The sequence below is a fragment of the Acanthisitta chloris genome, unplaced genomic scaffold, assembly GCF_000695815.1.
Source record: "Acanthisitta chloris isolate BGI_N310 unplaced genomic scaffold, ASM69581v1 scaffold33015, whole genome shotgun sequence".
NCBI lineage: Eukaryota > Metazoa > Chordata > Aves > Passeriformes > Acanthisittidae > Acanthisitta > Acanthisitta chloris.
Genome location: NW_008673666.1, coordinates 2933 through 18855, shown reverse-complemented (window position 1 = coordinate 18855; position 15923 = coordinate 2933). Strand labels below are relative to the sequence as shown.

Here is a 15923-nt window from a genome sequence, read left to right as displayed (position 1 = left end):
TCTTTCTTTTGCATTACTCTAGTACAAAACACATCAAGTCAACAGGTGTCCGGGCAATATAGAAACCCTTGGGACTGGTGAGGTTCCCAAAGAAACAGTTTCTTTAAGACTGATGCCCACCCAGGGACTGGAGATTTTAAAAAAAAAGGCCAGAATTAAAAAAAAAAATTAAAAAGGAAAGGAAAAAATAGACCCTTAAAAAAGACATTCAGCTCTCATCCTCTGAAATTCTCTGAAATTCCCAGCGGGTTAAAGGTTTCAGAGGGTGGGGAAAGATAAAGGTCTACTTCTATGTGCATTATCCATTAAGAAAGTGCAAGAGAGGAAACTTTGAATTTGGAGAACAAACAGTAATGAGTCCAACATTTTACATCTTCAAAGAGCAAAGCAGGGTCTGCGAGCAATTAAAGTTCTGGGACATTAATATCTTCTGACCCTGTGGAAAAGGGCAATCAAATTCCAATCACGTCTAAAAAACATCTGGACAAATTTGAGCAAATGATTTTTCAACCCTCCGTATATTTCTTTAAATTACACTGTCATCAGAGGCAAGCCACATCCCAGAGCATGAAATAAATGAGAACTGTTTGGACTGACATTTTTCTTTCTTTTTTTTCCCCTTTTTTTTTCCCAGAGAGATGATGTGTGAACACTCAGCACCCACTGCTGAGGGCCCGAGCAAACGTGAAGCACCCAGTTAACAGCCTGGGAGGCAGAGCCAAGTGTAAATCATCACATCAGCACACCCACCGAGATAGTCCCAAGGGAGGAAGATAGGTTGAGCGGGCCAAAACGAGGACCATGAGCTGTACACGGTGGTGGGCTTTTATTCTTTCCCTTTTTTCCTCTTTAATTAAATCATATGGGAAAGACATTGCAGTTTGGTAGCAGACAGACAGGTGTTTGTGAGCAGCAGGAGGGACAGACAGACATGCTGTGGAGCAAAATATAGATTTTACATCTCTTTTTCATAAAGATTTTTTAACTGGGGGTGGCTTGGAAACGATGCAGAATAGCTAGGGGACGGTGGTCTACATCCTCTGTAGGGACAGCATGTGTTGATAAGAGCCCGACTGCAAAGGATGCAGAGGCTCATGGGCCAGACGACCATCCTTCATCCCCTCGGGGCCGTTGGAATTTAGGAACTGGCGATTCCGTCTGCTTTCCAAGCGAGTTCAGAGGAAAAGTTTAAGGAGGTGGAGGATTTTCTCGGGGAAGAGCAGAAGAGGGTAGTTAATTTCGCACTCACTTTGTAGCAAGCAGCATGTTTTTCCTGGAGTGGAGGTCGCTGGGGTCCGTGTGCTGTCTGTTCAGGTACTCAGAAACAGCTTTGGCTGGGAACTCCGTTTCGCAGATGTACCCAAAATCCCGGGCTAAATGAACGGCCTCACCTGGAGACAACGAGAGGGGGATTAACACCTCCGGGCACCGCCGGCCCCGGGCTGGGCTGGCTCCGACCTGCCACGGCACCGGGAGGATCCCACCGCTCTCCTGGAAGAGACCAGCTCCTTCGGGCTGCGTTTGGAAACTTGATAGCATCCCTTCCACCTTAGGGACACGCTCCATGTATATGCTTTCACTTCGCAAGCCCTATTTTGGGTGCAGAAGTTGACGGGATAGATTTTGAGCTGAGGAGATTTGTCTTTGCTACAATGCGCTTGTGTTGGTGTGTACCCACGCAGCTGGTTGTGCAGAACGGAGGGAAAGCTCACAGACACACACATACACACACACAGACACAAACACACACACAACTTGAAAATTAACTGGGCCAAAAAAAAAAAAAAGCCAAAACCAAAACAAACCAACGAGGGGAAACTAGTCAAATCCTGAAATACTAAAGGATCAAAACTTCTTTTAAGAGCAGAGAAACCGTTGCTGTTTCAGTACGTCAGATCATAGTCCAAAATTTTACAGATGTGGATATATTGCTAATAATAATGTCAATTCTTTGTGGGACATTATATACACACTTCATCCACATACAGAGCACTTGCACCATTATCACAGTTATCATGGCCACATCTGTAAAGTGATGGAGATAACTGCATTTAGCCCCATGGCAATTATTAATCTGCCTTTTTAACTGACCATCGTGCAACACAAACTCCTCTCTGCCCAGTGGAAAGGTAACAACTAATGGCAACCTTTTCTGTGAAAAAAATAATTATTATTCTAAGTCTAATTCTAATTGTCACTTTTCCTGCCTGCCTGGTTTCAGGTTTCTTGCCTCCAGAGGTTCGTGTCATCCAACTCCTACTGATGTACTTCATGGCACGAGAAGAAGACAGTAGCTGTAGAAAGGAGGAAAAGAGGAGAGGGAAGAAAAGCTCGGACTCTAGGGGGATTCCACCAGATTATACGTCAGCCCCTCTAGAATGAAGCATTAAACGTTTTTAAGCATCATCTGAGGGACGAGGGGGAAGATTTCCAACACGCGAAACAGGTATGTCTAATAACTCCAGGACCACAATATTTTTAACGATCAGGAGTTGCTTTCCAACGTCATCTCCTGCGTGCCAAGGCTTCTCGCTAATCATCAAACCGGCTAATGAAGGCAAGAGCACCCGGCGGAACCTGGAGCGGGTCCCTGCGCCGGGCACAGTCCTCCAAGGCAGCTCTAGGGCAACCCGGACCGGGACCGGCCGGAGCGTTCCTGCTCCCGGCGATGCGGAACAAGCAACGCCAAGGCCTGGCTGGTGGCAGGGGAAAAAAAAAGAAGATATAAAACTCCATCAGGTGGAGCTTCTTCCAAAAGAAGGGAGCTCTCTGGAGGTAAACTGTTGACTTGTAAAGGAATCAGGGGTGAGAAGGGGAATGTAGACCTTACTGCACACTTGACACAGATTTTAGCATCACTGCACAACCCCACCGGCTTCTGAGCCTCACACCAGCTTCGGGGAGGGGCTGATGCTGCTGTGAATAGGGTGTACTGGGTTCCACACACAGCGGGGTGAAACTGCGCTAACCCAGGCGCCCAAGGGCACTGGTCACTACCGAAATGTTTCACATCCCCTATAGGGCAATCCTATAGCCTTAATCTGCACTGTGCCTTGCCCGCTCGGCATCACCTACATGCGGGTACCAAGAGGAGCTCTTCCTTCTCAGTCCCCGTTTTTTTTGTGAGCCTGTCTTCAGCTCTGCATGCGGTAAGGTCTTATCGCTCATATAACTCAATCAAAAGAGTTGAAAAGTTAATATCTAGCACAAATATTTATGCACGCTTATATGCAGAAGAGATAAGTGGATTATTTATACGCCTCTCGGTGTGTATGTGTAAAGCAGATACATATAATTCATAATTGCATCCATACTATTCCGGTTGGGATTTTTTTTGGAGAAGGTCCAACTTCTCTCAGCATAAACACGCACATACCCTAAACTTATTAGTGGCTTTAAATTTTTCTTTTCGATACTGTAACAATAAATCAAAGAAACGCGCCGGCCACCAAAATAACATTAGTTGACTTGAAATTAGTTGAAAGTGCAGTCTCGCCTTTCCTCTTTTACTTCCTCAGGAATAGCTTGTCTCTTTTTTCAGTTCCAGCCACCTTAAGGGAACCCGAGCTCTGCGACTCTGAAATTGCTCGGAGTTCTTAAAACAAAAAAAAAGAAAAAATAAACTTTCTATTATTTGTCCTTACTGAGCATCTTGTAGGGGCCATAAATCAGCTCGGGGGGAGCGAATTAGCGGGAGGATGGAGTAGGCGTGAAGTCGGGGAACGCAGGCTGGAAAGGAACTGCAATGAGGAATAGGACAGCCCTGCAGATTTACACTCATACACACACATACACACACACACACACACATATACACACCCCCTCGTTCTTGCCACCAAGAGGGATCAATGATACTCCAGCCAGTTACTTCATTTTTGGGAACGGGATCCTTAACCATGCCAGTGTTCGTCCTTAACCCGCCCTGAATTTCACCTCTGCGAGGTTTTCCCACTTGATCCCGAAAGTTGGTTTGGTTTCTTTTTGTTGTTGTTTTGTAAAATGTCAGACAGGAGTTTAGAGCAGGCAGGGGTGTGAAGGGAGCTGCGACCCTCGGCTTACCTTCCACCAGGGAGGTGAGTAAAGTGACATTTGCGGCCTTACGCCTGCCGGCTGGTAAATTCAAACCGATTTTTTCTAGCCTTTCTCGCAAAGATCTCCCCCCGTTTTTCGATTTGGCTCTAGAATTGCAAAGAAATTAACATTGTGATTAACCCCGCAGTGTTCCTGGAAGAAACGTTTAGTCTGTGCAGTCAGGAGAGCCTGGGAGTGTTTTCACTCTGTGTTAAGGACTTCGGGGGTTTTGATTTCTGCTCGGCTTTGCTGAGGTTTACTTAATTTCTCCCAGGGGTAGGAGTGGGGATAAACCCACTTTTCTCCCTATTTTATCCACGGGAAACAAATAATGCCAAACAGCAAGAAATAATATACAAGGTTCTGATCTAAAGAGCAAATGGGTTCCTATTGTATGACACAAACTTTTATTAAGATGAAGCGAGGGGATGGACAGAAATTTAGAGGGCGATTAAATCCTGTTATTCCAGAAAAGAAACAGAGTAGGAAGAGGAGTTAAAAAACAAAACAAAATAAACCTGAAAGGCTCGAAGGGAGGATGTGTGCGCCTGTGGATAAATAGAAATGGATGAAAATATTTATTAAACCATTTCGCGCGCGTGTGTGTTCTTGTGCGGGAAGGCGATGCCGAGAGGAAGAGCTCACCTGAGGCAGAGCGCGTTATAGAGAGAGAATGGATTGCCTAGAGGAAGATTTGAATATCTGTCGGAGGTTACTGATGAGGGCAATAAAAGGATGAGTGAGCTATAGGTGGGAAATACGGAGCTATTGTTCGGACGCCCATACATATGTAAAGCCCCAGGGATGAAATCTTATCTCCTGCGAAATCAGGGAGAGTTTGGGCATCTAAGAATGGAGTCTACCCCAAATATATCTTAGTTGTCACTGAAAATTTGTTTAAGAATTAGTAGTCAAGCTTAGAGAAAGGAAAGCAGGAACTAAAGAACACTATTTTGCCAAGTAAACAGGGTTGGGTGGCAGAATTGTAAGTGAGCAGCTTTCTACATTTCATCTGCTCTGAACCAAAAGCTTGCCTAAAATTTAGATTCAAGATAGGAACTGAAGTCAGCAGGAGCCAATGATTATGGCTTGGGCCACCTCCAGAAATCCACTGAAGTTCAATAATAATGTTTCTTTACCTTGGTAATTATATTTTCTACAGGGTATCTCTCAGATGTTCTCTCTGCTCCATTTGTATTTGTACAGAAGGAGCAGGCAGGTTAGCATCTGTAAGTAAAAATCTCTGCTGCTCTCCCTGGCCAGTCTCGCAGCTGAACAATGATTACAGATATTCACGTGGAAGAGCATCTATTTTAGGAGACCCTGATTCTCACGTGTGGATTTGGGTCACTGACTGAATGTCTCAGGACTTTCCCCCTCATCTTCAGACACGAAGCCAGAGCCCCTGACATCATCACAGAATCTTTTTGCGGGGGCAAGGGAGAACCCCAAACATCAACTACATTTTGAAATACCTTGGAGTCATTGTATCCCAATTGCTGCTACAGAAATTGTTAAGATATTTCCTCTTCTAAGATTAGCAACTTTTGAACATGACATGAGATTTATTCACTGTCAATTTATATGTATTTGTTTCTGTCTTGAAGTTATCCTTAATTTTCCAGCTTGATGTTTGCCTCAAACATAGAAAATGAAGTCACACCCTCTCAACCTAACTGGGTGAACAGGTGCCTTATACTATACCATGACTTCTTCCCTGTTCTGACTGGAGATAGAGCCTTAGCTCACCTTTCTGGCAGACAAGTCATACTGACATCACAGTCCATCAGTAAATGTCAAGAAGAAAAAGGCCTTTCTCCCTAGTAGTCTTTCCAGCTGACGACCTCAGAACTTAAATTCTTGTTGCTGCTACAAAAAAAAAAAAGCAGTCTTCCACTTCATATTAGAGGGTGACAACCAGACTTGAGGAACAATCCTTGCTCCTCATTTTCCTCAGTACCAATAACGCCAACTGATTTGTGGTCTTCAGCAAAATCCTCCAGGCTATTAGTGGATGATTTGCACAAATGCAAAACAAGAAAGGCCTCAAGACCAAGTATGAGGAATTCCTCTAGTAACTTTCTCTGCAAGAAGCACTAACTTTCTGGCTTTCAGAGCTACTTGTTGATGGCTTTTCTTTAGTCAGGTAATTAGCTACTTTACAACTTGCCTACCAGTTCCCTGCCAATTTCAATAGTGGCTTTTGTGACACACGTGCCATAATTGACATAACTGCTGGATCTTGTTGCCATATAGAGAAAGCCTCGTGGATTTATCTAGGAAATCCCTAGAAATACATCAGGTCCTCAAATACTTCCAGTATGACCTGAAATATGCCCATCATGGCATTTTATTTTGTTTATTTTCTAAGAGGAGTATGAGGAGGAGAAAAGATAGAAAGTGTGTCATGTACAAGAGGAAAAAACTGCTTATCTCAGTTCCTTCTTTGGGACTGAACAAGGCCAACTATTTCTCTACTCTCCATACATTCATCTCAATGTCTGAACACAACATATTTTCATCAATGTTTCACACGCAGGCTATGACAATAAGATCAATGCATATTTGCAATCATCTTTGCTGTCGAGCAAGTATTGTTTGTGCATGCATAGATGCCCACACATGGGCATGTTCATGTCCCTGCCCCAACCTCTTACCTTCTAAGTACTCCTCCTAGGAGGGATGCATTCAGACACTCTGGAGGAGAAAGGCGTCTTTGAACTTCTCCCACAGTTACTTTGTATTTTGAAGTTGAACTAAGCAAAGACAAGCGGCCAGGTACAGAGCAAAACACCTCTCCGGTATTGACTGAAATTCCACCCAGGAATCCATCTTTATTCATCATCAAAGAAGTAACAGATTTTGGAGGAACCGGAACTGGAGAAAGAAAAGGGGAGGAGGGGAGAGAGAAATCATCACGCCACGAAGAAGCACAGGATAACCACAGTCTCCCTGACATGCACAGAACAGCAAAATGAAAGGGAATTTGGAGTATCTGGCTACCTCCAGCAACCTAAAGGGTGCTGCTCCCCCAACCTCTAGGAAACTGCTCCATGAATGATGGATGGAGAGAAGGGTGGTACAGTACAGCCTCTATGCAGGGGATCATTGGGAAATAAAATACATATTGGCAAGCACCTGGCAACTTTCGGGTTTGAGCCTGTGTCTCACCCAGAGCCCCCCGATGCCTTTTGTACAACGGACAGCGCCTTTCTGGAGGGGAAAAAAAGAGGAAAATTTACTTTTTTTTGGCTAATGTTTCCATTACTGCTAAGCTGAGCCAGGAATAAATTCACTACACGAAGGGAGTTGCTGTCTTAAATAAGTATCAAGGCTGGAGGATACAGCAACGAGAAGACAGCTCTGTTATTGCTTTGTGTTTTTATTAAGTCTGGTTTATGAAATAAAATGAGTTTTTTCCTTCAGAAAAATGAACACCAGGCAAAAAAATATCTGGTCTAACCGTGGTGTTCTCCACTCTGATCATATTTTGCTGTCCGTGACTTAGTAGGAACTCTCCTGCCCCTAAATAAAGCTGATTTACTTACTGTAACACATATTTCAAGGTGGTTATAAAGAAAAATAAAAAAGAAAACGACAAAGTGAAACTGCACAAAATAAACCCATGTTGTTCTGTCCAAGATAAAACGAAATACTTATTTTCTCTGAGAAACCAGTGAGGTTATTTTAAGAGTAACCAAGGGGATTATAACGAACAAATTCCTATAATAGCAACCAGATACACTCAGAAATAAACAACAAAAAATTTGTCTAAACTAAAACTGAGGGCAATTCCCCCGTGACATGAATTTTGTTTATAAATGAACTTAAACAGCTCTCCCTCATAATTGTGTGTAACTGTTATGATTTACAGCAGGTGCTCTAATCAATCACCCAATCACTTTAATTTATAGGGAGCCTCTCTGCATTTTCCCAGTTGCTTCATTTCTGCAAGTAATTGATAACAAACCATACTTAAGGTATGTTTTATGCAGGAGTTAATAAGAGCTGACAGCTGCTACTGCTGCTTCCTCTCGGATTCACGGCAACATGCCTTTTCTTATAGGAAATATACTCTGAAATTGGGGTTTTGTTGGTGCTAGAGCCCTGGCAGTCCAGCGGGCATGTTTCAGAGGAGAAGACTAATTGATTACACACTCTCGTCGAGCAGATACTACTTCACAGTCTCCCATTTCCACTCAATCAATTGCAAAACCGATTCGGCAAATACTAGGGTTCTATTATGCACATATGCCAGCTATTTAGGTGCTTATAATACATGTCAGTTAAGTCATAAAAACCATGTTTATTTGCAACATATCTGGAGAATCAAACCATTAGGGTTGAGCGGATATTTAAGTCGTCTGGAGCTGCTAAACAATAAGATCGGGTATCCTAATATATTACCAAGTGCTAACTACTGGGCAATTGCCAATTTTATAACCTCAGTGTATGGAATAGACACAACCGTGTTTCACTGTTTTTATTACGGATCATTTCCTACTGCCAGACCAGACCCCCACAATAAAAGCTCTATAACAGCTAAAAACCAAAAGGCATGTCGATTTTAGATATACATTTTGCTTCTATGCCTTGTATATAGTCTCTAGTATAAACAAATTATTTTGAGTGACTTGACTTCAGGGAATCAGAAAGTGAAATGGATTCCTATTTCTCTATTATTTTTAGTTAGGCACTTTATGCAGCTCATAAAGGCGGTTTCAAATAGTTTGAGAACGGCTCAGAAACAGTTATAAAAGAGTTAGAGGGCAGCTCCTGCTTTCGTTGCTATTAATAGGATTTTCTTTTTGCCATGGATTGTATAGGAAAAGACTCGTTTAGGGTATCAGGGGCAGTAACGTCAGACAAATATAGATATCTTTCCCCCCTTTACACATAAATATCTCACTTATTTCATACACGATGTTCTTTCTATTCGAGTGAAGCATCAAGAAAAAGCAATAAATCTATTATCATATTTAAAAAAAAAGTTAAATGAAACAGTGCCACCAGACAGATTTTCATGACTGGCATTTTTAAATCCGCACAAACACACGGACTCAGTGGTTCGAGTACACCTTTGCCGTGGCTATATTTAGTGACCAGTTTATCAGGTCACTGTCCAGTGAACTGAGAAATTAAACAAGAGGCAGCAATTCCACGAACATCTGATCTTAGTCCAAACTCACTAAAGAGAGAAGGACCCGTACAACGCTTAAATGTACCTCACCCCACTCACTTTGGCCTTTTGGAGCACTTATTACATTCGTTAACCTTTGAAATATGGATTTTCACGTGCTCGGTACTTTTTTTTCCCCCTTGCAGATTGCTATTGGGAAGCGGACTGGCACCCTTCCCTGCTATGCTGAGAGCTCCTCAGCTTTTCTTTTTACCACTGTTTCCCTGAAAGGGACCGTAAGAACATATCCATTAGCTGGAGTCTAATAACTCTGAACCCATTTTAGAGGCTTACCAGGCGGTGTAAGCATATCTATTGCAATTTCATAGCTTCAGAGTGATGTATTCTATCTAGGCTCTATATCTTCTGTAAATTACCTAATGCTGCCTCTAAAAAAGTGCTTGCCATGGAATGAATTATCTCTATCTATATCATATCTATATGTTTATCATGGCTAGAGCTTTTCAGATATAGCCCAGACATCACCAGAGATAATATAACGTGGAGGTTTTAGTGGGTGAAGAGATCTATGCGTCCGCGTGTGCAGCTGCATGTGTCAAATCCCCGCGTGTATGTAAATAAGTCCTAATGCAGAGTATATTTTTAGCTGATGTCAACTTTCCCAGTTGGTTAGGGATTGCCATGACTGCTGAAATAAGACAGAATAGCACACACATATCTACACAGCGTCCTCACCACTCCTGCTTTCACTTTATCCCATTTAGTTCTTCTTAGCCCCAACAGAAACTGTTCCATTCTCTTTCAGTCCCGAACTATACTTGTTCTGTGCGTGAGCACTCACAAATATATATTTCCCCCTTCCAACATCTCGGCCTTCTTTCTTTCTTTGCATTTCTATATTTATCTGCGCTGTCTCTTTTTTCCTCTCCTTTCTCCTTTTCCATCCTTCTATCTTTTTCCTCCCACTTTCTTTCTTTCATCCCTCTTTTTTTTTTCTTGCCTCTTTCTCCTCCTGTGGTTACTTCTAGCCTCTTTGTCATTTCTCCCCCTTCCATTTCTCTTCAGCTTATCAATAAACCGGGAGAGCAACAGTAGCCGCTTGATTTGTTAGTAATTATAAGCATACTGTTCCTGCAAACGGGATCTCTAGATGAGTGAGATCGCTTTAAAACGACAGCAGGAAATGGTGGGGAAATGGAGCATGGCGAAACTCAGCGTGAAGCTTTCAGTTCTTTACATGTTTACAATTTTCTGTGCATACATTAAGTCTTAGGGTTCCTTTTCTTTTTTTTTTTGGTGGTGTTTCTCTGTTGTGTTGCTCATAAATGCGTGAAAATGTGCACAAACGTGAACGCACAAGAGGACATGGCAATAAAAGCCATTTTACCTACACAAAATATAAAGAAAGAATAGATTTATGGCTTGAGAACAGATGAATAATAAGGGTTTATGCTATGGATATCATTGCAATAACCCCGATGTGATAGTCGACCAGTCAAACAATCAATCAGAATAAATATTTCTTATATTTATTACCAAACGGCATGGAAAAATTAATTATTCATCAACTATCAAACTTGTTTCCTGGGAGATTTTAATTTTGCCTACTGAACCTGAAATTGGTAAAAAGTTCTTTATCCATTCTAACAGGACTTTGCTGTAACTGGTGATTTGGTCCGACTTGGTAGCCGAACCTAAAAAGCCCGGGAGCAGCGTCTTACCCACTGAAACTAAAAGCCTCGGATCTTATTTTAATTTTAATGAACAAATACACAAAATGTGTGTTCATCTCCCGTTTCCTCCTGTCCCTCTCGTCTCCTCCTCTTCTCCCGCCCCTCTTCTCCACCGCACTCCCTTTCCCCTGAAAGCCGGGACTGAATTTCAAAGTGAAATGTACTCCCTCGAAATTGTTTCGCATTCAATTAAAGGGGATCCCAGGCTCCAGTGGGTGATTCAGGAATAAGCATGAAACCGAGTAGCAGTGAACCAACATCTCCGATTCCCAGATCTATCACCTGAAAAGCTGAGGTCAGAATGATTTTCAGTTAATCATTTATTCTACTTCAAGAAGAGGTGGGGAGGGAACTCATGCTGCATTAAGAGTTAAAAACAAAAGGATAAGACACTTTTTTTCATATTTCATTAAAATAGTAGGAACAATAGAACCTATTTGCAAGGAGACCACGAATTAAGGTGCTAGAGTTAAAATGGCCTTCACTGTTAAAACAGATGTGAGTGTGCGAACGATCGTCAGAAACAGCTGAAAGTAAATAGATACATCAGAATAATTTTAAGGTCACTGACTGTGCCCCAGAGTCACAAAAAATTAACTTGGGAGTTGGGCCACGCAAGGTTTTGCAAGAGGACAACTTCTTTCGCCATAGACGGTGCCAAGCAAATTTCAGATGAGCAGTTGACAAGGGGACCCGATCTTTTATTCTTGACACATGGAAATTACCCTTCATATCAGGAGAAGTCGAGGGAAAGGCCTCAAAACGTGCAGCCGGTAAGCTCTGAAAGCCGAGTTAAATCTGATATTAATGCTCATGGTGATTATTATCTTCTTGATGATTTATCTGGCTCCCTCCCTCCCACTTTCACCACCCAAATCTTAATGGAACTAGGAGTTAACGATGATTTTTTAATGTCTCGTTGGATTTTTTAGACTGTTAATGTACCGCATCCTTCTCATTATTAGTTTATTGATTGTTCATTGACCAGCCCCCTTCAAATCGTATTAACCACCCTCTGCCAGTTTAGATTAGGGGAGTTTAAAAAGCACCTTTCATTATTTCATCGCCACCGCCACCACCACCACGGTAGAGTTCAGGCTTGGTAGCTTAATGCTCGCTCTAATGGGGCAGCTAAGAGACGAGGGGCCACGGTCCCTGCCTATTGCATTAATAGCTCAAAGGGGGCTAATACAGAAAATTAGCCTTAAACGAGCTCTGGAGATCTCCAAATGAAAGAGCCATTTATCACGCTGGCTACCTTCACTCCACTCGTTTGCTCTCTCTACTGGGAACAACTCATTTCCTCTTAACTAAATTACTTCAGAAATGTCAAGTAAGCTCAGATAGCAAACATAACAAGAGGCTGCCTATATGTAATCTATTGTGCGGGATCGATACGCGAGATAAATCGATAGCCGTGTATGAATCCCTATATAATTTCCTTAATATTTTAGCAAAGCTTTTGCATGGATAGATAATTCCCTCTGCAGGCCTCAAAGACCAGACAAAAGAAAAAGACTCTTACAGTCTGGATGATGCAATTGAGTTTAGACTTCAAGTCCCCATCATACTTTCCCACCACTTTGTAATTAAAGACTTTGAGGCACTCCAACACTCATCTAGCAAATATATATCATGGGATTGCTCCACTGCACAAAAATCAGTCAATACCTATCTGCCTACATATCTATGCCATCTGCCTGCAATAGTGACGTACGGAGTTTAAATAACTTATTCTTGCTTCAGAGTACATCCTCACAGCTACAAACTACAGGGAACAAAGAGAAATTGATACTCTGTTGCTCCTTCTCTCATCCTGATTAAATATTGACTGCCACAAATGTGACCTGCTGTTTATTACCCATTTCTCTTCCTCTGCACCCAGGAAATTCGCTATGTCAAAATAAAACCCCAAAACACCAAAAAAATAGAAGACCAAACCCTAAAAACTCCCCCAACACCCCCCCCCCCAAAAAGAAACCCCCCATAAAAACCCAGCTCACAATATTCTTTTATTCTGGAATGTTTCTTAGAGCTCAGCATTACTTCTAAGGAAGAAAATGCTGCTACAGTGACTTTTAAACAGTTGCACACGCATCTGAAGATCTTTTTTAGTAACCTAATTTCCAAAGTGCATGTGTCTCCTGTTCATCATGTGTAAACTCAGAGTATCTCTTCTGGCTGCAAATAGGCACATGTAATCCCACCTAGATGGGACTGGGTCTCTTTAGGCTGCAGTTGCTCGACCTGGGGCCGTTGCAATGCCTACACACAAAAAGCACACCTAAATATATACTAATACATATAAAAATCTGTTCCTAATACAGATAATTATTAACATTCACATTCTAGTGCTTCTTGCTATCTAACTCTACCACCCAGCATACACATGGAGTGTCTCTGCTGTCCTCGTCAGCCGAAGGAGGGAGAGACACTGACGTGTGTGTCTGTTCAGAAAAAAATTAAATAATAATAAATAAATCCTTTTGGACTGCGTGTTCTCCGAAAAACCAGAACGGAACAACGTTAGAAATGAGTCTCTCCATCACAAATCAGGCACCAATTAATCAAATACACCCAAGAGGAAACATTGTCTATGAGGTGTCAAGCGGGGGTGGGGAAAGGGGAGGAGAGTGAGGGGAAAAAAAACCAAAAAGGATAAAAATACAACCAGAAGCAATCAGGTTACAGACCTTGAGTAGAAACCCCACTAAACATTCAAACTGAACCAAAGCAGGAGAAACAAACAACCTTTGTTTTTTGTTTGTTTCTTTCTTTTTTTTCAAAGGTAAGTAGCTTTCGGTTTCTTAAAAAAAAGAACCTTCGACCTTTCAACCCATAGTCATAAATGGTGCTGCCAAATGGTCTTCAAGTTTTCATTTGTCCTCCCTCAAATAACTAGACGTTGATCGTGTGTGTGAAAGAGAGACTGTACACGAGGATTTAAATTAAAGAAAAACCCAAACAACCAACAAGGAAACAAACCATAAATACACGGAAAGACCTCATGCTGCCTTCAACACATTTTAAATAAACACCCTCCCTGTCATTTTGCTTTACATCCTAGAAGATCATCTCTATTAAACTATTTGTGCGCATTTGACAAATAACAAGGTCCTGGAGATAAGTGCTGTTGAGAGTAAGCATAAGGGACAGCATTTCTAAGCCTCATCTCTGGTACTTAAAATTGATTCTAGAAATAGAAACTCCTTAGATAATTAAAGATAGCTTTCCCTTCATTTGCAGCGTGTGATCTGTTTAATGTCTATCAGCATAACACAACACTAATCGCCAAGCATCTTCGAGTGACTGTCAGAGAAATGTAAAAAAATTAAGCAGCTGCAATACGCCCAAAATGAGTTATTGTAATTACATTTAATTAGTTTAATTAGTTAATTATTTTGCTTACAGCTGTACAAGAGACTGCAAACATTTGTTAATATCACATTCCCTTTAACAGTATGGGGTGATTCTGCAGTTACACTAAATCATGGGCGCATATGTAGAAAGATGTAAAAAATGGGCATGGGGAAGGGGGGAAGCTTGGAGGAAAGGGGGAAGGGGGCCGGGGCTGCCTTTGCATGGGCATCTCTTTCTTTCCCCCTCAAGTTTGATTCGCCTGGAAAATGCATTTAAGCCCCAAAGGGAATCAACCTCCTTCCCCCATTAAAAGCCAAGGGGTCCCCATTGAGGACTATCCGGGGGAAAAGAGGAAGGAGCCTGTGGAAACTGCATTCGAGCATGGGGTGCTCCATTAGAGAGCGTTTGTGTAATTAAACCCTTTGAAGGACAGGGAGGCTGAGTTAGAAACTTTTCTTTTCACATATCTTATCCCTTCACTCTATCTGCCGCTCCAATCAACTATTCATCTGGCTGCCATGTATGTCTGCTTCCCGGAGAAATTAATTGCCCCAAAGTCAAAATATATCATGAAGATATTGCTACACAGTAAAAGTTTGTCTAGCTTATTGGAATAATCCATACCTTTTTTAATGACAGACTGGTCCAATAAGTTCATACCGCTGTTATTGGCATCTTCAACTGACTGTGGATATAAAAACATCACTATTCAAATTGACTGGATATTAAAGAATCGCGTACATAAATCATGTCATTCCAAACTGGAGCGCCTGTTATTTCCATTTATATTAATTCACTGGGGGAGGAGGGATTTTTTTATTATTATTATTGTTGCTATTATTATTTCCCCAAATCGACAAGGAAATGAAATTCTTACAAATTATATAGTCTTCTAATAAAACAAAAAGAGGTGTGAAGCATATGGGGTGCAATACTGGTTTTGTTATCTTATAAAACATAGATATCACATAGACTTCTTTGCATTCCATAAAGCTTTATATTTCGTCCTTTGAAAATGTGGCAATTTGGCAACATCTGCAAGATCTATTGCATGACATAAATGAACACGATTAAGGACAACTTAAATGTTCCCTCCCCTTCCCTCCCCCCTCCTTTTTTTTTTTTTTTTGTTTGTTTGTTTAACCCTTCTACGTCTTAATAATTCAAGGGCCATTTACTTTTTATATATCATAGTTTACATTATGGACTTTTAATTAAAGCCTGAGCCTTTCGGAGCGCAGCGCAACGCCCACATCGTACAGGGGACGAGCAGAAAGAGATTTACAGCTCCAGAGGTTGCTTCCGTGTCCTGAATTAGTGGGGACGGGGAGGGAGGAGCGGGAATATACATTATCAGAAGTATGAACCATCAAATTGATTGCCTAGAAAAAAAACTCTCCCGATTTCAAAGCCTTGTTTTCCCTCCATTTTCACCCTTTCTTTTCAGCCCTCTGAGGAGCACACCTGTTATTATAGCATTAACTTCTTTAGCAAGGAAGAGAACAAAGACGGGCACAGAGGACACAGCAAATGTTAGGTTTCATTTCTCAACACGAAAGTGAGATATACAAAAATCCCTGAACAAACCAACCAAAATTACAGCTGAACCTGCGTTCGGC

General features: G+C 41.7%; 1 protein-coding gene across 1 annotated transcript in view; it reads right to left on the bottom strand.

Annotated features, from left to right (window-relative positions):
- TFAP2B (transcription factor AP-2 beta (activating enhancer binding protein 2 beta)) overlaps nt 1-14989 on the bottom strand; it is a gene marked incomplete at its 5' end in the record, with an annotated part of 16066 nt that extends 1077 nt beyond the window's left edge. The window contains 4 exons of the mRNA XM_009075038.1: nt 1250-1391; nt 4060-4178; nt 6729-6948; nt 14929-14989. Of these exons, the coding sequence (XP_009073286.1) occupies nt 1250-1391; nt 4060-4178; nt 6729-6948; nt 14929-14989 (542 nt within the window). The remainder of the gene's footprint in view (nt 1-1249; nt 1392-4059; nt 4179-6728; nt 6949-14928) is intronic.
- Between the last annotated feature and the right edge of the window lie 934 nt (nt 14990-15923).